This window comes from Natator depressus, chromosome 5 (assembly GCF_965152275.1).
Source record: "Natator depressus isolate rNatDep1 chromosome 5, rNatDep2.hap1, whole genome shotgun sequence".
NCBI classification, from domain to species: Eukaryota; Metazoa; Chordata; order Testudines; family Cheloniidae; genus Natator; species Natator depressus.
In genome coordinates this window covers 44,334,201-44,360,009 of record NC_134238.1, presented here as the reverse complement: position 1 = coordinate 44,360,009, position 25,809 = coordinate 44,334,201, and the positions used below count along the sequence as shown (strand labels likewise).

The 25,809-nt window shown below is 42.9% G+C and overlaps 1 protein-coding gene across 2 annotated transcripts in view; it reads right to left on the bottom strand.

Annotated features, from left to right (window-relative positions):
• Positions 1-25,809, bottom strand: part of ARSB (arylsulfatase B) — a 98,218-nt gene that overhangs the window by 33,536 nt on the left and 38,873 nt on the right. For both annotated transcript variants that reach the window (XM_074952674.1, XM_074952675.1), the window contains exon 5: positions 11,300-11,543. In XM_074952674.1, the coding sequence (XP_074808775.1) occupies positions 11,300-11,543 (244 nt within the window). The remainder of the gene's footprint in view (positions 1-11,299; positions 11,544-25,809) is intronic.

Here is a 25,809-nt window from a genome sequence, read left to right as displayed (position 1 = left end):
AATAAATTATTCTTAAAGAACTCCTAATTTTCATTCATATTTTTCTATCTAATTTTTTTCTCCCACTGAATTTTGCTCATAATTTTCCTTAGTTTTGGGAAATTAGCCTTTTTGAAGCACTACAACTACATATTACTAGTTGGGACAGTTCTCTGTCCACATTGAATATAATCAAATCATGATCACTGGTCCGTAGGCAACCACCAGCTTCCAGTTCAGCCTTTATCAGTCACAATAAGGTGCTAAAATAGACTTACCCTCATGTTGGTTGCAATACCTTTTGTGTTAGGTAATTATCTGTAACTTTTAGAAACTGATGGTGTTTTACTACTGGCTGCATAAATCTTCCAGAATCTGTTTCCCAAACTGAAGATCCCCAGAACAACACAGATCCCCTCCCCCACCCCCCACATTACAGACAAGTGTTTAAGGAGTGACTGCTGTTCTCTAGTTTGATTTGGTGGTCTGTATCAGACCCCCATCAGCGAAGCCTCTTGGGCTTTATTAGTTAGCACATGTATCCAGGTGCATTTAAAACCCTGTGCTTCTGATTTATCATAACTAAAACAAATAAGGGTGTCTTTAATGTGGATTGCCTCCTCCCCACCTCTTTAACCAACTCTACCCTTCCTGAACAAATTATAATCAGAGACTTTAAACACTCCAATCATGCAAATCATCCCACCAGGTTAGATTCAAGGTAGTTGGGATTGGGATTATTAATGCTCCTGTGGTGGGCCAGTTTCGTGGCCTGTTGTATGTTATTCAGTGGCTTTTAATTTTGTATATTTAATGCATAAAAACCTAAGATTTCATTAGACAGACTGATGAATGGCAGCCACTGAAGGTCAGAATCAAGCCTAGAACAGCCTGAAATCTCTTTCATACTGTTTCTTCTGCACAACCGGGGGAGGCATGCAGCTTAGGGTAGAAGACTGGAAGGTATATACTTTGGTTGAGGTGGAAGGAGGAAGCCACTTTGGGCAGGAACTTGGGGTGAAGATGTAAGCACAAAGACACAGTCTCCAAGGTGGTAAATGGTGGATCTGCCATCATGGCTGCCAGTTCACTTACACACCGTGCGGAGGTGATGCCCACCAAGAAGATCACCCTTCATGGAAAGATGGGCGAAGGAGCTGAAGGATGGCTTGGTGAGTGCAGAGAGGACCAGATTCAGATCCCAAGAGGGGGTAAGCCTCCGTACAGAGGGAAAGGCACTGAGAAGGCCGTGGAGGAAGCAGGAGGTCTTTGGATGGGTGAAGATGGAGAAACCATCCACAGGAGGAAGAAAGGCACTGAGCGCCAGGTGGATGCAGCTGGAGGAGTGGGCAAGGCCCGATTGGCAGAGATGACGGAGGTAGTCTAGAAAGACAGGAATGGAGATGGAGTTTGGAGAGATGTGATGGTGGTGTGCCACCATAGTAAAGCGGCGCCACTTAGCTTGATAACAGTGGATTGGAGTCTGCTATGAGTGATCATGTCTTGGATAGGGGTGGAACAAGCCTGGTCTACACACGAGCCCCATCCAAATACCAGGCCATGAGATGGAGAGGGCTCGGGTTGGGGTGCTGCAGCCAGCCACACGCCTGCGTTAGGAGGTCCGGGAGGGCCAGAAGAGGAATTGGGAGGTGAGCGGAGAGGTGGAGAAGGTTGGTGTACCAATACTGGCAACGCCAGAAGGTAGCTACAAGGATAACCATCACTCGGTCCTTCCACACTCTGCGCAGGATCTGGGGAAGGAGGGGAATGGGTGGGAAGGCGTAGTGGATATCCGAGGTCCAGGGAATGAGAATGGTATCGCCCTGTGACCCTGAGCCCAGGGCTCCCCAGGAGCAGAAAAGAGGAAGCTTGCAGTTCTCCGACGTCATGAAGACGTCCCAGTGAGGCGTGCCCCACCAATGAAAGATGGACCGGAGAGTGGGGTTGTGGAGTTCCCACTCATGGCTGGCATGGAAGGACTGGCTGAGCCGGTCCAGCAGGAAGTTGCTGCTGCCCAGGAGTTGTACAGTGTGCAGGGTGATTGCGTGCTGGAAGCCCCAATACCAAAAAGGTGGATGGCCTCTGTGAAGCGGGAAGGAGACCTAGCCCCGCCCTGTCTGTTGATATACATAACCGCCATCATGTTGTCGGACAGCAGTTGAACATGGTGGGAACGGAGGAAGGGCAGGAAGGCCTGGCAGGACAGTCAATCGCTCATAGTTCCAGGATGTTGATGTGCATCCGCACAACCATTGGTGACCAAAGATCCTGGGCCGTGCGGCCGTCGAGGTTGGCACCCCAGCCCACGAGTGAGGCATCCATGGTGAGAGTGGTGCTGGGCATGGGGGACATGAATGAAATGCCTGGTAGAACCACGGATGGGATTCACCACCAGGTGAGGGAAGCCAAAACAGTGGGAAGGATGATGACCTGCTTGTTCAGGTGGTCTGACTGCGGATTGCAGACGGAGTGGAGCCACAGCTGAACGCAACAGATATGGAGGCAGACATACGGCGTGACCGTGTTACATGCCACCATATGGCCCAGGAAGGAGAGGCACTGACAGACACACATTTGCAGAGAGCGTCAAAGCACAGCGATAAGAGAAGTGAGGGCGGCACAGCAGTCCATGGGAAGAAAGGTGCGGGCTGCCACAGAGTCTAGGCGTGCCCCTATGAAGGTGAGTGTGCAGACAGGGACGAGGATCGATTTTTCCTCATTGATGCAGATCCACAAGCTGACGAGGAGGGTGTGGAGGGTCTGGATGGTGGCAAGGAGACAGGAGCAAGAGGGCTCCACAAGTGGCCAGTCATCCAGGTAGGGGAAGAGGGAATGGCCCAGGTGGTGCATATAAGCTGTCACGACCGCAAAGATCTTCATGAAGACATTGGGGAGAGGTAACACTGAGTTTAGAGGTGGTCCCCGTCGGGAGCTGCCCTTATGCCTGTGCCCATATTTCTTGTGAATACAGTGGGGCTTCGGTGATGTCGCCGGTGCTGCATGGGAGAGGCCCATTGAAGTGCTCACCACCAGTGATGGGCACCATTCTGTGGGTCTGTTGGAACCAGGTCTGGTTGCGCATGTGAGCGCACCTTCTCTTCCTCCAGATATTTGCAGAGGGGAAGTTCACGAGCTGCTTGAGTCCGGGATGGAAACGAGTGGCAGATGGAGCAATGAGACACGATGTGGGCTTCACCAAGACAGTAAAAGCAACAAATGTGTTCGCTGCTCACTGAAAAGGAGTGAGGCATAGTTCTTGAAGCTGGCTTGTTGAGGCATAGTCTCCAGGCCGGGGAGAAAGAAACCCCCTGAAGGGGAGAAGTCCAAGGAAAACTAACTACTAAAAACTAATGGACATCTATCTAACTATACACAGCAAAAATGAAGAGCAGTTTTCTTAGTGAGCTAAGAGCACCAAGGGGTTCTGACTCTGGCCATGCAGCAGTAAGAGAGAACTGGAGCGGCCTTGACCCACATAGCATCTTAAAGCCTCAGACGCGCTATGCTGTTGATGCGCGTGTGGGTCAACGGATACTACTATGCACAGTTCAAGTGTATCTGTATCAAGTGGAGTGCCCCAAGGGTCGGTCCTCGGGCCGGTTTTGTTCAATATCTTCATAAATGATCTGGAGGATGGTGTGGATTGCACCCTCAGCAAGTTTGCAGATGACACTAAACTGGGAGGAGAGGTAGATACACTGGAGGGTAGGGATAGGATACAGAGGGACCTAGACAAATTGGAGGATTGGGCCAAAAGAAATCTGATGAGGTTCAACAAGGACAAGTGCAGAGTCCTGCACTTAGGACGGAAGAATCCCACACACCGCTACAGACTAGGGACCGAATGGCTAGGCAGCAGTTCTGCAGAAAAGGACTTAGGGGTGACAGTGGACAAGAAGCTGGATATGAGTCAACAGTGTGCCCTTGTTGCCAAGAAGGCGAATGGCATTTTGGGATGTATAAGTAGGGGCATTGCCAGCAGATTGAGGGACGTGATCGTTCCCCTCTATTCGACACTGGGGAGGCCTCATCTGGAGTACTGTGTCCAGTTTTGGGCCCCACACTACAAGAAGGATGTGGAAAAATTGGAAAGAGTCCAGCGGAGGGCAACAAAAATGATTAGGGGACTGGAACATATGAGTTATGAGGAGAGGCTGAGGGAACTGGGGATCTTTAGTCTGCGGAAGAGAAGAATGAGGGGGGATTTGATAGCTGCTTTCAACTACCTGAAAGGGGGTTCCAAAGAGGATGGCTCTAGACTGTTCTCAGTGGTAGCAGATGACAGAACGAGGAGTAATGGTCTCAAGTTGCAGTGAGGGAGATTTAGGTTGGATATTAGGAAAAACTTTTTCACTAGGAGGGTGGTGAAACACTGGAATGCGTTACTGAGGCAGGTGGTGGAATCTCCTTCCTTAGAAGTTTTTAAGGTCAGGCTTGACAAAGCCCTGGCTGGGATTATTTAATTGGGGATCAGTCCTGCTTTGAGCAGGGGGTTGGACTAGATGACCTCCTGAGGTTCCCTTCCAACCCTGATATTCTATGATTCTAGCTCTGGTGCATGGCACACATGTGCACCCACATTTTTTTTAATAGAATATCAGGGTTGGAAGGGACCTCAAGAGGTCATCCAGTCCAACCCCCTGCTCAAAGCAGGACCAATCCCCAGTTTTTGCCCCAGATCCCTAAATGGCCCCCTCAAGGACTGAACTTACAACCCTGGGTTTAGCAGGCTAATGCTCAAACCACTGAGCTATCCATCCCTCCCCCCCACATAGGGACCATCATTCGAAGAAGAATTATAGTTGCCAAGGGTCCCTAATTTAAATTCTGCAGCACTATTAATTGATTATGAAATCATTCAATAACTTTTGGTATTACTTAAATAATTCTAAATACACCAGAAAGTGAGAGAGTGTATAACCAATGCACATTATTTACACAGTAGCAGAAATCTAGCAGTCCAGGAAAACTTAGGAGCGCTTTTGGAATGTGACCAGCTGCAGAAGCAAGGGGAAATGCTACAGCACAAGGAGATGGCTGCCAGTTGGGGCTCCTAAGCTCCACTTCTATAGGGCTTAAAACCTCTAGAAAGTGGTCACCCTTCTATAATGGTGTGGGACTCACCCCCGTGGCACCTCCTGCTGGTCGTTCTGGGAATTAGCTCAGTCTTTTCACAGGGCACCCTCCTGTGGAGGTGTCTCGCCACCATCACTTCTTCTCTGGACCTGCGTTGCCTCAAGAATCGTGGAGTCCTCTTCAGGACACAGCCCTCTGGCCATGCCCCATTCCGTTCTCCCCCACTTCCGGGGCAACAGCAGTCCTCTGTCCAGCCACTCGCCTCCGTGGCCGACTGCAGCCCAAGGTTCTAGCTACTTGCCTCAGTGGCAAACTGCAGCCCTTCACTGGCCATTCCCCTCCATGGCATGTGGGGGTGGGAGACCCGCCCACTACTCCAGCTCCTGACCCAAGGACCCCTTTAGGCAGCAGCCACGCGCTGCGCCTCCTTCAACCCCCGCTGTCCATTTCCCTGGGCCACTTTCCTGTAGTCCTAGCACCTTCTTTGCCCCATATCAGAGCTTCAGTCTTTCAGTCAGTCAGGTTGGAGCTCCCTCTTGCTTCCCTAACTCGGCCCAGCACTGCTCAGTCCCTCAGCCCTTCAGGGACCCAGTCCTTCTCAATGAGCTCCCAAGGGGGAACAACCTCCTCTGCCCTGCAGCTCTCTCTCTATATGGGCCTGCTCTGCCCTGATTGGCTGTTCATTGCAGCCCCTTTGATTGGCTGTCTCCTGCACAGCCTCCCCATGGCTGCTTTTAACCCTTTTTCCACTAGTGTGGGGCAGATGCCCCATCACACTTCCCAGTTACAGAGCTCCACTGCTATGTGGCTTAGCACCTCACAGGACAGCTTCAGCAAGTTATCCAGCTAGCAGCTAGATACTGTAGTTTTTGTCAGGGACACTTATTGAGTGCACAAGACAGCAAGGATATGAAGGCTTAACTCAGGTTCTCTGAGACACCTTGTCTTTGTATTTCGGTATTTTCTAGAGATTAGGTTTTTTAAAAATATAAACATAGCTTAGAATTCTCTGGCTTTAGGATATTTGTTTTTAAGGTACAATATTCTATTAAGTTGCATGCGCTCTCGCTCTCACTCTCTCACAGACACACACACACACACTTATAGGAAGAGGGCTTTTTTGTGTGTTCCACCACAGGAATTATTATAGTGTGTTCCACCTCAGTTGTGTGTTCTTAATGCAGGCGAAACTCTGATTATCTTCAAAGAGAAATTTGTTTATATAAAAACAGCAGAACTTTATTCTATGCTGCAGATTCTCTGCTGATATAAACCGATGTCCCTCTGTAGAAATCAAAGACTAATTTATGCTAGCCAGGAGTACAGCCCTGTATTTTCAACCATGGAGTATTTTTAAAGCATAGTGAAAGGCTATTGTTCATTGGTGAATTTGAACAAAACATCTGTATAGGAACTTTAACAGAACAGGGTTTTGTTTAAACTAGGCAAAAAAGTAGCCTTGGGAAGAAGTCCAAGGTTTTCCAGAGTAACTTTTGTTTGTCTTGTTTTTGGTAATGACCTGGTGTCACTAAGGATGTTTTTGTTCTTTCTTTTTTTTGTTTTTAAATGTTTTGCACATATTGTATTTCCCTGGATCATATTTCCTCACACTTCCTTAATTTTTTTTTATGTATATTGGAAAAAATATTAGGACAGGCTTGACTTAAGACATCATTTTCTTCAGCTTCAATTTGTATCACAGTGCAACTAGCTGTGATAGTCTTTTCCCAACAAATATTTAGTCTGTGGGATCATACATAAGTTTTAGTATTTAAGAATGTGATTTTAAATTCTTTTCTTTCCTATGTCACAAGCAGTTGTAGACAAAGTCTACAGATTAAGAATGTTTACTTTTTAAGATTAACTGCTACTACAGAACATACTATACTGCAGTGGTTCTCAACCAGGGGCCCAGGGCCCTCTGTGGGGCTGCGAGCAGGTTTCAGAGGGTCCACCAAGCAGAGCTGGCATTAGCCACTTGCTGAGGCCCAGGGCAGAAAGCGAAACCCCACCACATGGGGCTGAAGCCCTGGGCCCTGAGCCCCGCCACCCAAGGCTGAAGCCAAAGCCTAAGGAACTGAGCTTTTTGGGCCCCCTGTGGTGTGGGGTCCTGGGCAACTGCCCTGCTTGCTACCCCTAATGCTGGCCCTGGCTTTTATATTCAGAAAAACAGTTGTTGTGGCACAGGTGGGACATGGAGTTTTTATAGCATACTGGGGAGCCTCAGAAAGAAAAAGGTGGAGAACCCCTGCTATACTGTATTGTCACACATTGACTTGTAATATAGTAACTGATTGGCACTTAATTTCCATTTTCCAAATTACCTTAAAAAAAAAAAGATTCTAGCTATTTTCATCCATTATAGGCCACTGAGCACTAAAAATCAACAGAGTTGAACTTTCTATTAGATGTCATTAAAGTCCATTTTGTCCGATATCCAACATTCAACTGATCTTTTGAGCTACAATCCTGAAATTTGATCTATTCATTGAGGAAAATGTGAAATTAAACACTTCTATCATAAAGAAAAGGAGTGCCACAAGTTCTCCTTTTCTTTTTGCGGATACAGACTAACACGGCTGCTACTCTGAAACCATTTCTATCATAGGTCACCAATTCACAGATACTATATTAATTTCTTCTATGAAGAGTCATACTGGGAATGAGGTCTCCAACTTGGCAAATTTAAAGTAATCTGGGGTCACCAGGTCTCTTTAGGTCCTTTTAAACATTACAGGTAGTGACTATGTGAACTGGTAAGGTGACATGGGTTCAAATGCCAGCAATATGCAGATGATACCAAGATAACCCAGAATTTGGACAAGATCAGCTCAGGGATGGGAACAGCTGATTGAAGCTGAACCCAAGTAAGGGAGAAGCACTAGTACTGATGGGAAGAGGAAAGTACTTTCAAGAGTTTGCAACCACAGTGCAGTCTCCTTTATTTGAAGATACACACACACACACACACACACCTGAGCCATCCAGACTGTAGTTGAGGAATGCTCCTGGATTCCTTGTTGATGCTGAGCTCTCACATAGAAGCATTTGCATATAACACACACTTTCTACTATCTCTGGCTGACTAGCAGACTCATCCTGTTCTAGTAGACAATGACCTGGCCTCAATTACACCTTTTCACCTTGTGTGGAATACAGCAATGCAGTACGCTTGGGCATGAAGCCATCAGCCCTTGGGAAACTTCAGAGGGTACGGAATGCTGCAGCATATCTCCTCAGCAACACAGGCTACTGTGAGCACATCAGACCTGTCCTGCGCTTTCTACGCTGGTTTCCCATACCATATCATACAATGGCTCCATGTCTAGTTGGCAGCCGGTATCTAGCGGAGTGCCCCAAGGGTCGGTCCTGGGACTGGTTTTGTTCAATATCTTCATTAATGATCTAGAGGATGGTGTGGATTGCACCCTCAGCAAGTTTGCAGATGACACTAAACTGGGAGGAGAGGTAGATATGCTGGAGGGTAGGGATAGGATACAGAGGGACCTAGACAAATTGGAGGATTGGGCCAAAAGAAACCTGATGAGGTTCAACAAGGACAAGTGCAGAGTCCTGCACTTAGGACGGAAGAATCCAATGCACCGCTACAGACTAGGGACCGAATGGCTAGGCAGCAGTTCTGCAGAGAAGGACCTAGGGGTGACAGTGGACGAGAAGCTGGATATGAGTCCACAGTGTGCCCTTGTTGCCAAGAAGGCCAATGGCATTTTGGGGTGTATAAGTAGGGGCATTGCCAGCAGATCAAGGGATGTGATCGTTCCCCTCTATTCGACATTGGTGAGGCCTCTTCTGGAGTACTGTGTCCAGTTTTGGGCCCCACACTACAAGAAGGATGTGGAGAAATTGGAGAGAGTCCAGCGAAGGGCAACAAAAATGATTAGGGGTCTGGAACACATGAGGAGAGGCTGAGGGAACTGGGATTGTTTAGTCTACGGAAGAGAAGAATGAGGGGGGATTGATAGCTGCTTTTAACTACCTGAAAGGTAGATCCAAAGAGGATGGATCTAGACTATTCTCAGTGATAGCAGATGACAGGACAAAGAGTAATGGTCTCAAGTTGCAGTGGGGGAGATTTAGGTTGGATATTAGGAAAAACTTTTTCACTAGGAGGGTGGTGAAACACTGGAATGGTGGAATCCCGTTCCTTAGAAGTTTTTAAGGTCAGGCTTGACAAAGCTCTGGCTGGGATGATTTAGTTGGGATTGGTCCTGCTCTGGGCAGGGGGTTGGACTAGATGGCCTCCAGAGGTCCCTTCCAACTCTGTTATTCTATGATTCTATGATCTAGTCAACTGCAAGGTCTTGGGCCTTATCCTTAAACTCCTTTATGGCCTGGGGCCAGCATATCTAAAAGATTCCCTAAAGCTCCAGAATCAAAATCGTGGTAGACAACGGAACTCTTGACTCAATGAAACCTTCAACCGTAAGGCTAATGCTCACTTGTGCAGATGGCAGAGCTTCTTGGGGGGCAATCTGAGACTGGCAAACTCACAGAAACTAAAGACCATCATAAACCTTCACATCTTCTGCTCCAAGTGCAAGGTGCATTTTTTTGACCTAGCCATCTGACATACAATGTCAGGTTTTAAAATGGTTTGTTTTAAAACCCCACCGTAAAACCTATGCTGCCCACACAATTTTTCCCCTGGGGAAAGGGAAAGAGATAGAACCACATGTGACAGATGGTAATCACATTGCTTAACACGCTACTGGAATGCACTCAGATACCATACTGATGACTATAGTTTAAGAACCTATATGAAATAGAATAGGATCAGTTGCATTAATTATACTTTTACCAAAAAAGATGCTGAAGATGAACAAGTGTGCCCCAGGTGCTGACGTCAGTATCAAATCTACCTAAAGGACCTTGTCTTGATGGGCAAAAGAGATGCATTTATCAGTCATGTTAGCTCTAGAATGTTAGCTTAAAATGACTGAAAAGCACCACCAAGGTGCAAACTAACATGTTTCAATGTGTGTTAGCTGGCTATGTTGTATCTCAGTAGTGGAGGCTGTTAAAGTTGCAAAATGTGGGAAGTAGGGAGGTGTTAAAAGAAAAAGGAGCTCAGCTTTAGTTTTAACAATCTCAATTTGTTGGGGAGACATCCATATAGTTTCTATTTTATAATTTCTGTTATTGAAATACAATACCCACACACAGTCCCTCATAATACGGACAGGCTTTTACCAAAATTACTAGTTGAACCAAAAACTTTAAGCATTATAAACAACAACATACACAAAGCATTAAATCTGCAATGTTTGGTATGTAGGAATTACGAAGTCCAGCCTCTGATTTAACTGTAGCAGTATTTTACCTTCTTAAATAGCTAGCATCTTGAATGGTCCTTAAGTGACTCAAAACTATATTCAAATATCACTGAAAGGAAGCTACTTCTAAGAAGGGATGGAATGGAATTTAGCCAGCTAGCTAGCACACAGCATGCTTCATGAAAGTGTAGAAGGGAGGAATAAAGGAATTTAGACCAAGGTCACCAGGAAAACCCCTACTCTTGCAAAAAGTGCTAAGGACCTTTAATACATGCAGAAACTCAGATTCTGAGGGCTCCATAACTCATGTGTGGTAGGATAAACCTCAAGGAATCATATCTTTGGAAGAACAAAGAACTGAATAAACTTTTATCAAGAGCTAATTCTATATTCATAGAGTTTAAGAGCAGAAGGGACAATTCTATCATCCTGTCTGACCTCCTGTATATCACAGGCCATTAAATTTCACCCAGTTACCCCTGTGCTGAGATCAATACCTTGTCTATGACTAAAATGTAATGTCCAGAAAGGCAACCAGCCTTGATTTGAAGACACCAATGGGTGGAGAATCCATCATTTCTCTTGGTAGTTTGTTCTAATTGTTAATCACCCTCATTGTTAAAAATGTGTAATTAATCTATTCTCTTCCATTCTATTCAGGTTATCATGCTACATCTGTCATCATGGTATCTGAGCACACCTTCCAGAGATGCATTAAGTAACATCACTGGCATCTTTCATTTATGGTGCTTTCTTCATTCCTGTTCTCCTCCTAGAGGAAAAATGTGTATGTGATTTAAACCTCTCCTTTTATTTAGCAAGTTACTTTTTTTCAATATTATTTAGGATCAAATATATGTCTCTGTTTCTCCCAATTTCAGGTCTGTTGCTCTTGCTGATATAAGTCTTATCTTAGCAGGATTCTGACAGTTATTTGAAATGCAAGTTACCTGATAGTTTTCCACACATCAAAGCCATCCAGAGGCTTAGTGCTGTTTATATGTCCCCCAGCAAGATTTACTAGAGTCGGCAGCCAGTCAGAGATGTGGATCAGTTCATGACTTTCTACTCCCCTCTGTTTCAGTAAAGGACTTGCAACAAATCCTACTCCTCTCACTCCTCCTTCCCAGAGCGTCCACTTTCTTCCTCTTAGAGGCCAGTTATTTCCACCTCCCAAAGTCTGTCCTCCGTTATCTGAAATTACAGGTAAGCAAAATAAATTATTTTTAAAGACAAGTATTTTATAATGTGTTTGTTTTAAATAAATTTACATAACACAGGGATATCACAATCACTACATAATGCTAAATTCTACTAACAACTTCAGTTACATACACTACTACTCAACATTTTATGTGATGCTTTGCATCTTCAAAGCATATTACAAATATTAGCTAAAACCTCACAAAATCTTGCAGAAAGATAGTGTTACATACTCAAATGTGAACAAAAACATAATGAGGCAGGAGAAGAGAGTGAATATTACTTTCAGGGGCAAAAAAAGCTTACCAACGTTTATAAAAGTGGGTGAGTGAGTTTTAATTTTTTTAGGTCTACAGGTTTATGTAACTAAACTTGACCTACAAGGAAACATATTCATGTCAGTTTCTTTCCACTGTTTTCAGGGCACGTGTTTTCGATGAACCAGAAACTATTTTCAAAAGTTTTAAAGATTCACAAAGCAAAGCTGTTTTTTCCTACGCAAGTCTTTTAATCTACTGCCTGCTTTAGTTTTAACTATAATTGTATGTTGCGATTAAAAACCAGGAATGGAAACAATTGTGGGAGCAAAGGAACAAGGAGGTGCTGCATCTGATAAACCAGAGAAGACAGCCTTACTATCCTCACAATGAAACCAAATGATCTCATTCCTATTTAATTAACTAGGGATCAGTGTAAATTCCTGCTGTAGACACATAATCAGTTTAACCTGAGCAAGAAGGAGGATTTTCTTTGCTAAGGGGATAAAAGGGACTTTATCTGTGTGACATCTCAAAGGTGGATACAAAGGGAATGAAAACTAAATTTTATTGAATTCTTCAATCTGATCCTCCAATAAATAAAATAAACTTTAAAAATGATAATGTACATTTTTATTGCACTTTTATTTCTCAGTATGTGAAGCATTTTGGGATGAAAACACTTCTGAAAAGCAGCCATTCGTTCTTTGGAGGGTGGCAGCCAAGCAGGAAACTAGTATACAAACTGGCAGCCTAAGTTAGGCCCTTAAATCCATATTTAGGTACTTTAAAAATGGCCCAATATTTCAAAAGTGCAAAGCATTTCGTGGCCCTCACTGACTTAAAAAGGAGCTGCTGGGTGCTCAGCACTTTTGAAAAATCAAACCACTTATTTAAGTGCCTGAATATGGATTATGGGCACCCAGCTGAAAGCCTTGGCCTCACATCCACACAAAGCAGACAAGATATTAGCTTTTATGGAATCAAAGATCTCCACACAGTAAGTGCATGTAACTCAACTTATCACCCTTTGTAAGGGCCAAGAGATGAATCTTTGGGATTTGAACTGTGGTTTCAGGGAGACTAGATTCTTCAGTGTTCTAAAGTCTGCAGTCAGAGTTTGTGCCTAGGTAACTCTTACTGGCAGAAGGGATGTCCGCCACCTCTTGAGCCAGCTGCTCCTTCCATTGCTGGTGAAAGCAGATGGAGAGGGTGTGTTAGGGGCATTGCAAGGGAAAGGAAGACCATGAGTAGTACAGAGAGAGGGCAGAGCAGAGCCAAGCCCTCCTACAGCTTTACTTTATAGTAGGGCCAGGTGACCGGGGATCAGGGAATCACCCAACCACTCCCTGCAGCACTTATCTCCACTACATCCGAGCAGAGCTTGGATATAGCGGAGAATCAAACTCTAGGTATTTTAAACCTGCTGCCTGTCACACAAAAATATATCTATTTTATATCTGCCTATTACTAGCTTGCAGGTTTACTTTGTTTTGAAAGATAACAGCAATTAAATATTAAGCAAATTCTGATAGATCACTATCTTATAGAATAGTGAAAAAAAAAGTTGTATATTTCATGGGCCTTATCAAAATCTCTCATATTTAAATAATAATTTCCTCAGACCAATGTCTGTCCCCTCTGAAAATGTTTTCACGACCTTCATGTTATGTCAGTTTCATTACACCGTGGACTACTTGGATCAGGAACCCTGCCTAGTTTATAACCTGTACAGAGCTCAGAATATTGTCTCCACTTGGACTGTATGTCAACATAAACATAAAAATAATTAAAACAACATGAGTTTCCTTCCTTGGACACTTCATCTGACATGTACATTAAAAACAGACAATATATGAAACTCATTTATACTTCCTCTCATTTTCTTCTTGGTAATAGTTACTTTCCCTCCCTTTCCCCACATTAGGAATTCTTTTTCAAGAGACCTCTTCTGTTTTACTTCCTGACTAAATTACCAAGAAAGTTTTGCAGGAGAGGGGAAGGGAAAAGACTGATTTTTGTTTTGGTTTGGTGTTCCAACAGATATTTATTACTAGCTTCAGTCAGAAGAAAACCTAACAACTTTGGTGGGTGGTTTTAAAAATAGATGTAACAGCTCCTATACTACTAAACAGAAAATTAGGGTTTTTTTAGCATCTGGGTAATTTCTAATCTTAAATATCACTTCAAACATCAATAATGAGATGAGAGCAGCAACATGTAAAAAGCAAATTAATATAAACTCCAGAAAGAACATAGTATCATAGTGCTAAAATATTAAAGCCATTAAATATTGTAAATAAAAATAGTAACCAAGAAAACAGTATTCAAGTGTGTAAATGGGGGGACAGTTCTGTGGTCAGTAGGGGATGAGAATTACTTCTGTAAAGTTTAGTCAGGTGAAAGATTACAATCATATTAAAGGTACACAGAAACTATTTCACCAGTTACTGTCTTGTCTCCTCTTCTAGGAGAAGCCTATGCAGGTAGTGGTGGCTAGTTTATTCAAGCAACACTGATCACCACCAATGTCTTACACTCTTTTCATGTGTTGACAGATGATCATACAAGCCAGAGACAGTAGGCAAATGTCATGCTAATTCTGCTAGATATAGCCAAGGTTTTTGAGAGAGTTGATCACAAAGTGCAGATGACTCACCTTCATAGCCTGGCATGGGTAGTTGCATCCATTTCATACAATTTATAGACAACAAAAGGGCTCTAGACAACTTTGCCATATCTTAGAAAATACAAACAAGCTAATAAACCAACAGACCACGCTCTCCAAAACCCAAGGGTAGGAAAGCTGCTTCTCTTTCCAGGGAGCTCTCTCACATGGAGGTCTGTAGGCCTTTATCTTCCCCTGCTCCTATTCGATGTGTGTATTCCCCCAGTACAAAATGTTAAGGCTTCAGTGACAACAATACGCAGATGAGCTCCAACTCCCTTTCATTCACAACAAAGGTAGACAACCTACCATCCCAGTGCCTGAGAGAAATAAGTAACTGGATGAAAAGCAGCTAGCTCCTAATCAAACAGAGGTAGTGCTAGTGGGAAGCACTTAAAAAAAAAAAAACAACTGGTACAGCAATGACTTCAGCCTATACTGAGGGCATTGGTCCTTGGATTATCAGAGTAGTGCAGTCTTGGGAGCCATATTGAACTTTAACTGCTCATGGATGTTCAGACAGCAGTAGCCAGAAACGCCAAAAGGAGAGCCAAGCGCCTTTCCTTTAAGATACAGACCCATCCATAGTATTTGCCACATCCAGTCTAGATTACTGAAAAGTATTGTACACAGGGTGGATTGATTTAAATTAAAGCGATATAAATCACTGATGTTAATCATGATTTAAATCAGCAATCAGGAAACCTTGATTTGAATAATTGATTTTAATATGTCTAGTACTTTTTTGTTATTTTCGTAAAGAAAGGTTGATAACGATTAAAACATTTTGGTTTGCAACTAAATGTAGCCTTTGGTGCTTCTTTTTGTTAACCAGCAGGGTATGCTATATCTATACACATTTATTTAAATAACTATGTAGCTAAGGCACTACTTGATTTGCAATATTGCTGAAATTACAGATCCTGCAATATTAGGCTTCCTCTGCAATTTTTATTTTAATTAGCTTACTTTGCACAGTCCACAATTTTGCATATATTTTGAGCATGCAATTAGTACTACACTAACATTCAGTGCCTGTAAAATATAAAAGGCTAACATGACTGGACTCGATTTCTACAGCACTTATATGTTAAGACTTTTAATCTTCTGAATTTTATATTGTACTGGTCACTTTTTTTTTAAATGAATGTAATATAGTTGCAGCAAAATATCTGGTTATCCAAAAAATTAGCAGGCATGACATAGTACTTGAGGATTTTTCTTTAAGAAAAATTTGTTGGAATGATATAAAGATCTACTATGGCTTTTCCAAATTACCAGTATTAATAGAGGTCCATTATTACTTTTCTGCAATTTTCCACATCTTGTATCTAACTCAGCTGCAATTATTTGAAGATCATCCTGCAATTCAAGGAGGCCTTATATATAGCTTAATTTACAAGTCTCAATTTTTTTCATTATGTTAGAAAATGGTGAGCGATGCATTTAGAATCATAGAATATTTGGGTTGGAAGAGACCTCAGGAGGTCATCTAGTCCAATCCCCTGCTCAAAGCAGGACCAACACCAACTAAATGATCCCAGCCAAGGCTTTGTCAAGCCGGGCCTTAAAAACCTCTAAGGATGGAGATTCCGCCACCTCCCTAGGTAACCCATTCCAGTGCTTCACCACCCACCTAGTGAAATAGTGTTTCCTAATATCCAACCTAGACCTTCCCCACTGCAACTTGAGACCATTGCTTCTTGTTCTGTCATCTGCCACCACTGAGAACAGCCTAGCTCCAACCTCTTTAGAACCCCCCCCTTCAGGTAACTGAAGGCTGCTATCAAATCCCACCCCCCGACTCTTCTCTTCTGCAGACTAACCCCAGTTCCCTCAGCCTCTCCTCGTAAGTCATGTGCCCTAACCCCCTAATAGTTTTCGTTGCCCTCCACTGGACTCTCTCCAATTTGTCCACATCCCTTCTGTAGTGGGGGGACCAAAACTGGACGCAATACTCCAGGTATGGCCTCACTAGTGCCAAATAGAGGGGAATACTCACTTCCCTCGATCCGTTGGCAATGCTCCTACTAATACAGCCCAATATACCGTTGGCCTTCTTGGCAACAAGGGCAACTAGTTCCCCAGCTTCTCGTCCATTGTAATTCCCAGGTCCTTTTCTGCAGAACTGCTGCCTAGCCAGTCGGTCCCCAACCTGTAGCGGTGCATGGGATTCTTCCTTCCGAAGTGCACAACTCTGCACTTGTCCTTGCTGAACCTGAACCATCAGATTTCTTTTGGCCCGATCCTCCAATTTGTCTAGGTCACTCTGGACACTATCCCTACCCTCCATTTTATCTACCTCTCCCCCCAGTTTAGTGTCATCTGCTAATTTGCAATTAATCCCATCATCCAGATCATTAATAAAGATGTTGAACAAAACTGGCCCCGGGACAGACCCCTGGGGCACTCCGCTTGATACTGGCTGCCAACTAGACATCGATCACTACCCGTTGAGCCTGACAATCTAGCCAGCTTTCTATCCACCTTATAGTCCATTCATCCAATCCATACTTTTTTAACTTGCTGGCAAGAACACTGTGGGAGACCATATCACAATCTTTGCTAAAGTCAAGGTATATCATGTCCACCACTTTCCCCATATCCACAGAGCCAGTTATCTCATCATAAAGGCAATCAGATTGGTGAGGCATGACTTGCCCTTGGTGAATCCATGTTGACTGTTCCTGATCACCTTCCTCTCCTTGAAGTGCTTCAAAATGGATTCCTTGAGGACCTGCTCCATGATTTTGCTGGGGACTGAAGTGAGGCTGACCGGTCTGTAGTTCCCCGGGTTCTCTTTTTTAAATATGGGCACTGTATTTGCCTTTTTCAAATCGCCCGGGACCTCTCCCGATTGCCACGAATTTTCAGAGATAATGGCCAATGGCTCTGCAATCATATCAGCCAACTCCCTCAGCACCCTTGGATGCATTAGATCTGGACCCATGGACTTGTGAATATCCAGCTTTTCTAAATAGTCCTTAACCTGTTCTTTCACCACTGAGGGCTGCTCACCTACTCCCCATGCTGTGTTGCCCAGTGCAGCAGTCTGGGAGCTGCCCTTGTCTGTGACGACCGAGGCAAAAAAAGCATTGAGTACTTCAGCTTTTCCCACATCATCTGTCACTGTGTTGCCTCCCCCATTCAGTAAGGGTCCCACACATTATCTCACCTTATTCTTGTTGCTAACATACCCGTAGAAACCCTTCTTGTTACCTTTCACATCCCTTGCTAGCTGCAACTTCAATTGTGCCTTGGCCTTCCTCACTACACCCCTGCATGCTCTAGCAATATTTTTATATTCCTCCCTAGTCATCTGTCCAAATTTCCACTTCTTGTAAGCTTCGTTTTTGAGTTTAAGCTCACTGAAGATTGCACTGTTAAGCCAAGCTGGTTGCTTGCCATATTTGCTATTCTTTCTGCTATTTCTTGTTTACTAGAGGATTAATTCTTTTTTACTTATCTTGACACAAATTCTCTATTTGGATAGATATTCAAATCAATTAAAAATGCATGAAGACAGCTTTTTAAATTAATTATTATTATTATTAAATAAAACTACCTAAATGTACTGGACAAGAAAAAAATGTATCAAAACTGTTTTGCATTTAAAACTTATTTATTAAACAAAGGAAGTATTATCTATAATTAGTGAATTTAACTGTTTGTTTCTGGTCACCATGTCCTTCAAGATTTTAGATTGGCAGATCTCATTCTCCCACATCTAGATTTTAGTCACAGACTGGAAGAAGAAAACAAGCTTTCCTGCTTTTTCAACTCCCATTAGTTTCTTAACTTTGAATGAACTAGTCATTGAACTGAACTAGTCGAATACACTGAAATGAAGAAAAAATTCTCTCTCTGCACCTGCAGAAGAGGCTACTGCTGTCAAAAGCTGGTGTCGCATTTCAACCAACTCTGATTCCAGGTGCTTAGCCAGTGGACTTCACCAGTTCAGTGGTTTGGCTTTGGATGAAACTAGGCAACAAAACATGTACTGCTTAATATTTTTTTATATTTAATTTAAATGATTTTAATATAAGAACATAAGAAAGGCCATACTGGGACAGACCAAAGGTCCATCTGGCCCAGTATCCTGTCTTCCGACAGTAGCCAATGCCAGGTGCCCCAGAGGGAATGAACAGAACAGGTAATCAAGTGATCCATCCCCTGTCGCTCATTCCCAGATTCTGGCAAACAATACATACATACACACACACACACACACGTAGGCTTTAACATAGGTTGTCAATTTAAAATTTAATTTTAAATAGGTTTATTCTAAAAAACAACCACCCTATTTAAAAATTTAAAAGAATCCTTTTTTAAAATCAATTTTTATCCACCCTGAGTATACCAGAATGGATAAAAGTTGTCATTGGGTCAACACACGCATTAGCCATCCTCCTCGATAAGAGACCAACAAGTATATTTCAATGGTGGTTCATATTCTACACTGTCTCCCTATCCAATTCCAGACCAATTTCAAAGTCTGTGCTCTGTTCCTTAAAGCACTCAGTGGTTTAGGATCCTATCAGTCACCACCTCTTACTGCGACTCATCCTGACATGTTCACTCACTTTGGGGCTGGGCATTCACAATGGAAGGCCTTCAGCTACAGGATTCTTGGCCATTAGAAATCAAGACAAACCTTAGCCTTGCCACACTTAGAGCCCAGTTTAAGACCCATATCTTTGCACAAGACTTTCAATAATAAAGGTACCGCAGGATAGCCCAGTAAGCTCTCTCTTGGAGACAAACAGACTTCCCACTTAGGAGAGTAGAACAAATAATGGAGAAGTACAGAGTATGTGCTGTGTGCTTTCCACAATCATAAGACAACATTTCTTGCCCTAAAGAGCTTACCATTTGAAAGGGTAAAAATAAAGTGAGCATGGGGGGGGGGGGGGACGGGACGGGACGACAGGTAAGGGGATAAAACAGAAGAATGGTCATGATGTTTACTGACACATGTAGTCTACTTTTGGTGGGATTTTTCTTTTCGAGCTGAAGGGTTTCCCAAACTCATTCCCTTCCCCCTTTGGGAGGATCAGAATCCTAGTATGATAGGTACATGCTTGATTTTTCATACTCAACTTGTAATTTTTTTATTCTTCTTCACCACATGCTCAGTCACCCTAGAAAAAGGACCTGTAATATTTCAGTTTCCTTTAGACTTTTCTCAAGAAATTCTTCTCTTGATCCCAGGGTAGTGCAGTAGCTTTATACTCTCACGCAGGGCTTCCAACTGCTCCCAGCTTTGCATTTACTGCTGCTTTTACATTTTCAAGGTGGATCATGTTTGGTTAGCGTTTAACAGTCACATTAGGTTTTCTTTACTAGGTCAGCATCTCTCTGCTTCCCACCAATACAGATGACGAAGGGACAGATGAAGTGGGTCCATTGCCAGACCTGAAATTGTGACATTTATGTTGCCGCATTGAAACACTGATGAAATTCTGCACTCTGGGGACAATCTGGGGACCATGGATCTGCCCTAAAACCATCTATATTTCCTACCTACAAGTTTTCGTGCAGAGAGTAATTAAATCCTCATTTAAATGCAAGACTTTCCTGTAACTGGCACCGCAGCTGACAGGAATAATAATTTGTTAGTAACTGAAGTTACTATTGAAAATAATTATGGTAGTTATGGAAAACCAAAAAAGAGTAGAGAACTGCCAAAATATGGGTTTTGGGTGTGAGCAATTGGAATTTTCTACCCAATAGCTTTATTTATTGGTGAAGCTTCCTAAACATAATAAAACAGTAACATTTGGTAAATATTTTCCATTTATGTGAGTACTCTTAAAATACCCAGGTTATCAAAGGAAGACTGTGATTGTGGTGGTGATTATAATGTATGATCCAAATTAATCATACACTGAATGTTCACATATGTTTCAGAGCAACTTTTTACTGTATTTAGCCTTCTGTATTAGTGATGCAAAGCCAGGGCATTACACAAAACACAGTCTAGATGAACACTTTGACACACATGAGTCAACACTAATTCAACTTTTCAACCAGATAAAAGAAAAACAGAGGGAGGATCCCTGCTGACCCAGCATTAGCAGGGCAGCCCTGCAATGGAAGTGGAAGCAGCAATATCTGCTTAATGTCACCAACAAAATAACTGAAGATGGATACAGGGTAGAGCAAAACAAGGGCAAAAGTTAGAAAGCTAATGCTCTGTGGGTGCTTTTAAGAGAGAGTGCACTGCAGTACTCTAGCTTTTATATAGCACAGATGTGGATTACTGTGGCGGTCCATATCAATTAGAGACTATGTTATGAGTAATGGTCATATACTACTAGGAGCCTAGGAAAACGTGCCATTCCTGATGGAATACGAAAGGGAAAAACGTAATGGAAACAAAGACTACTTAGTCAGCTGTAAGAAAAGGAGGTGGGGCCAACAGCTGTTATAGTTTTACAATTATATGCATCTATAATATAAAAGGAGACAAAATAGCTCCCTTCAGGGTGCAGCTGCTAGTCTCTCCTAAAAACGGAAAGCATTACTTATTGAAAAAACATGCTGTGAAAGATTTCAACAAAAGGGTGAACCCACACTAGTTAGATCAGTGTTAACCAGGCAACTAGAAGAAGTAGCTCCTATGGAAGGGGTGGATTCCTTTCTGAGGGCCAGGAATCTGAGTGGAAGACATCCCAGGTTTTACAAAGGTAGAGTCTATAGGTTTGAAACAGTTTTGCCCTTTTTTCTTTAATACTACATTTCTATAAAAATCCAGATGCTGGATTGCAAATGAATCTTGAAGAATTGGCCACATTTCACAATTTTACATAAAGTTACATTAGCAAGGTTGATGTAAACCATTTTATTTTGGCTTCTCAGTATGCATGTAACCACAGGATAACTACATCCTGACATATGTTCCTGTGATCTGCCTAACTACAGCTGTAGGAGACTAACCAATTTTTGCTTCAGAAGTATTCACAAAGTCTCTTCTCCTCTAGAATATTTTTACAAGGATTTGCAAATTAGATCCAGAGTGAATATCTGCCAGTACTGCAGCAAAAGCAATTCTCACTTCCAAAAACTACCTACCTCTTCAGTGAAAAAGTCACTGCAAAAATCAATATATTTTGCAAATACTGAGAAATACTTACCAGATATACCAACATTGAAAATCTTCTCACAGCTCTATTCCTCTCTCCTCAATTGTACTAAGCAAGCAGAGTACTGAAATTTTGAATACTAAATAAATTTGAATATTATCCCAAAGGAAAATTGGAGGGAAGGCATGACATATGCATCTGTCACCTCTCATCTGCATGCCCAGATTACAAAATTAAAGGTTGGCAGGATAAGAAGCAAAGCTCCAGAACATGACATACCATAGAAAGCCTGCAGAAGGGGCCAAAGTTAAATTGAAATTTCTGTAGCCTTGATGCCATCAAGTTTGCCACAGCATGAGTCCAGGGGCAGAGTTTGCCACCCAGGGAGCCAGCTGGAGTTATAACTGTAATAATAACCTGCAGATTCTCAAGATCCATGTTTCTCTGAAGATTCTGGGGCATGGTTAGAAGCCCAGGCTCTCTTCATTACCTCCAGAGACCACACCATCCAAGTCAGCATGGCTGTCCCTCCTCCCTCACAGGTCCCAAATTCTGTCAGGTGGTTTTCAAGGGTACGTAGAAGAGAGCTGGTATAAATAAATCTTGACAGTGATAGCATTATCTTGTGGAAGCTTTTCAGTATTTCCAGAAGAATGATAATATGAAGAACAAATTTTTCCTAGCTACCTCGCTTGCACATTCTACCACTCATTCCTCCTGCCCCAAAGCCCATGGAACCCTATTCACAGGAATAAGCTTTCATGGAATTAATGGGTTAGGCAAAAAATCCATGTTGCCACAGCTTACCTTCCTCCCAACAGATTCTGGACACAAGCAGTGGTTTTTATTCCCCTCCTGTACCATTGCCTTTGCAGGAAATACTGGTGGGGGGGGGGAGAGAAGGAAGGGAGATGGGCAACATAACCTTAAGATTCTCTATTTGGAATGTTTAGGTTGGTGGTGGGGGTTTTCTGTATTTGTTGGCTGGTGCAGCATATATATATTTAACAGCGTGGGAGACATATATAGCTAGTAAACAGTTTGATCAGTGTGTATCTATGAAGAGCAGTGGGATGGTAAAAGAACTAATGACTGGAGCTAGCTGAATAAGCAAGAATTTTGAGAAGCCTGTAAGAGATCTTTATGTTTTCTCCTGCTGTTAGATGTCAAATTATTACAAAAGAAACATTAAACTACATTAAAGTGGAGTATCAGTGACACAATATTTGACCTTCAGATCACTTTCCCTGCTACTCGTCATAATCCACTGACTTTCCTTATTCCCCAAGTAATCACAACTGGTGTTTGGATAGCACTTCTTAGGGGCCTGCCTCAAATGAATGCTCTGGGATAGAAGTATTGTTTTTTCCCAAACTGCTTCTCAGAAAAGGTCAGAATGCTGTCTGCACTTCAATGATGTATCCCCACTTGACTTCAGGACATTTTACCTAGGACTCAAATGGGCTAATTATAGTTTGGATTTTTAAAGGCAGAAATTAAAATAAATCAGATTCAAAATAAAATAAGCAGTAAGCATAACATAGCCGGTGTTAAGAGTTAAGCCAAACAGACCCACCTTGGTTCAGTTGTAGTACATGTAAGGTACAGCCTTACATGTCTAGAAAGCACCTTCCCCTTTTCTTCCCTCAGAACCTTTTGACTGTGCAGCCTCACAATTCTTCAGGGTTTTCTCATGTCTTTACTTCTCATGGCCCTATTATACCTTTGAGTTCTTTTGATGTGCCTGGGTTATCATACCAGATACCCACGCTCAAAGTGACATTCCCAAGAATCAGTCCTCAAATTCATCCAGGATTGTATTCAAAAGCTATACTATGTAATTTCAGCTCCACTTCTCCCGTTCGACCTTTATATCCTCTCACCTGCAAATAAACAGCCCCTACCAAGCTTTTCTACTTTTTGTGCCAGTCTTACTGGCCAGGCTTCAGCATGTAAATTGTCTTGATTAGAGGTGGGAGTCTGCTATAGACCACCAGACCAGGGGGATGAGGTGGACAAGCCTTTCTTCAGGCAACTAACAGAAGTTACTAGATCACAGGCCCTGGTTCTCATGGGGGACTTCAATCACCTCAATATCTGCTGGGAGAGCAATACAGCAGCGCACACACAATCCAGGAAGTTTTTGGAAAGTGTAGGGGACAATTTTCTGGTGCAAGTGCTGGAGGAACCAACTGGGGCAGAGCTCTTCTTGACCTGCTGCTCACAAACCGGGAAGAATTAGTAGGGGAAGCAAAAGTGGATGGGAACGTGGGAGGCACTGACCATGAGATGGTCGAGTTCAGGATCCTGACAAAAGGAAGAAAGGAGAACAGCAGAATACGGACCCTGGACTTCAGAAAAGCAGACTTTGACTCCCTCAGGAAACTGATGGGCAGGATCCCCTGGGAGAACAACATGAGGGGGAAAGGAGTCCAAGAGAGCTGGCTGGATTTTAAAGAATCCTTATTGAGGTTGCAGGAACAAACCTCTCGATGTGTAGAAAGAATAGTGAATATGGCAGGCGACCAGCTTGGCTTAACAGCGAAATCCTTGCTGATCTTAAACACAAAAAAGAAGCTGACAAGAAGTGGAAGCTTGGACAAATGACCAGGGAGGAGTATAAAAATATGGCTCAGACATGCAGGAGTGAAATCAGAAAGGCCAAATCACAACTGGAGTTGCAACTAGCAAGGGATGTTAAGAGTAACAAGAATCGTTTCTACAGGTATGTTCACAACAAGAAGGTGGTCAAGGAAAGTGTGGGCCCCTTACTGAATGGGGGAGGCAACCTAGTGACAGAGGAAGTGGAAAAAGCTAATGTACTCAATGCTTTTTTTGCCTCTGTCTTCACGAACAAGGTCAGCTCCCAGTCTACTGCACTGGGCAGCACAGTATGGGGAGGAGGTGACTTTTTCACTAGGAGGGTGGTGAAGCACTGGAATGGGTTACTTAGGGAGGTGGTGGAATCTCCTTCCTTAGAGGCTTTTAAGGTCAGGCTTGACAAAGCCCTGGCTGGGATAATTTAGTTGGGGATTGGTTCTGCTTTGAGCAGGGGGTTGGACTAGATGACCTCCTTAGGTCCCTTCTAACCCAGATATTCTATGATTCACCCTTTGTAAAGATGCAAGGTTTATATAATCCATCAATTAACAATAATTCCCATTTGATATGAAATAGAATCAGACTGATTAATCTGTAACCCATTAAGAACAAAAAGAAAAGGAGTACTTGTGGCACCTTAGAGACTAACCAATTTATTTGAGCATAAGCTTTCGTGATGCTCAAATAAATTGGTTAGTCTCTAAGGTGCCACAAGTACTCCTTTTCTTTTTGCAAATACAGACTAACATGGCTATTACTCTGAAATCTGACATTAAGAACACAAAAACAGCCATACTGGCTCAGACCAAAGGTCCATCTAGCCCAGTATCCTGTCTTCTGACAGGGACCAATGCCAGCTGCCCCAGAGGGAATGAACAGAACAGGTAATCACCAAGTGATCCATCCCATGTTGTCTGTACCCAGCTTCTGGCAAACTGAGGCTAGGGACACCATCCCTGCCCATCCTGGCTAATACCCATTGATGGACCTATCTTCCATGAACTTATCTAGTTCTTTTTTGAATCCTGTTGTAGTCTTGACCTTCACAACATCCTCCTGCAAGGAGTTCCACAGGTTGATTGTGCATTGTGTGAAAAAATACTTCCTTTTGTTTTAAAGCTGCTGCCTATTAATTTAATTTGTGAACCCCTAGTTCTTGTGTTATGAGGAGGAGTAAATAACACTTTCTTATTTACTTTCTCTGCACCAGTCATGATTTTATAGACCTCTATCATATCCCCCCTTAGTCGTCTCTTTTCGAAGCTGAGAAGTCCCAGTCTTATTAATCTCTCCTCATATGGAAGCCGGCCATTCCATACCCCAATCATTTTTGTTGCCCTTTTCTGAACCTTTTCCAAGTCCAATATATCTTTTTTGAGGGGGTGACCACATCTGCACACAGTATTCAAGATGTGGGCGTACCATGGATTTATATGGAGAGGCAATATCATATTTTCTGTCTTATTATCTATGCCTTTAAGGATTCCCAACATTCTGTTTGCTTTTTTGACTCCACTGCACATTGAGTGGATGTTTTCAGAGAACTATCCACAATGACTCCAAGATCACTTTCTTGAATTGTAACAGTTAATTTAGACCCCATCATTTTATATGTATAGTTGGGATTATGTTTTACAAAGTGCATT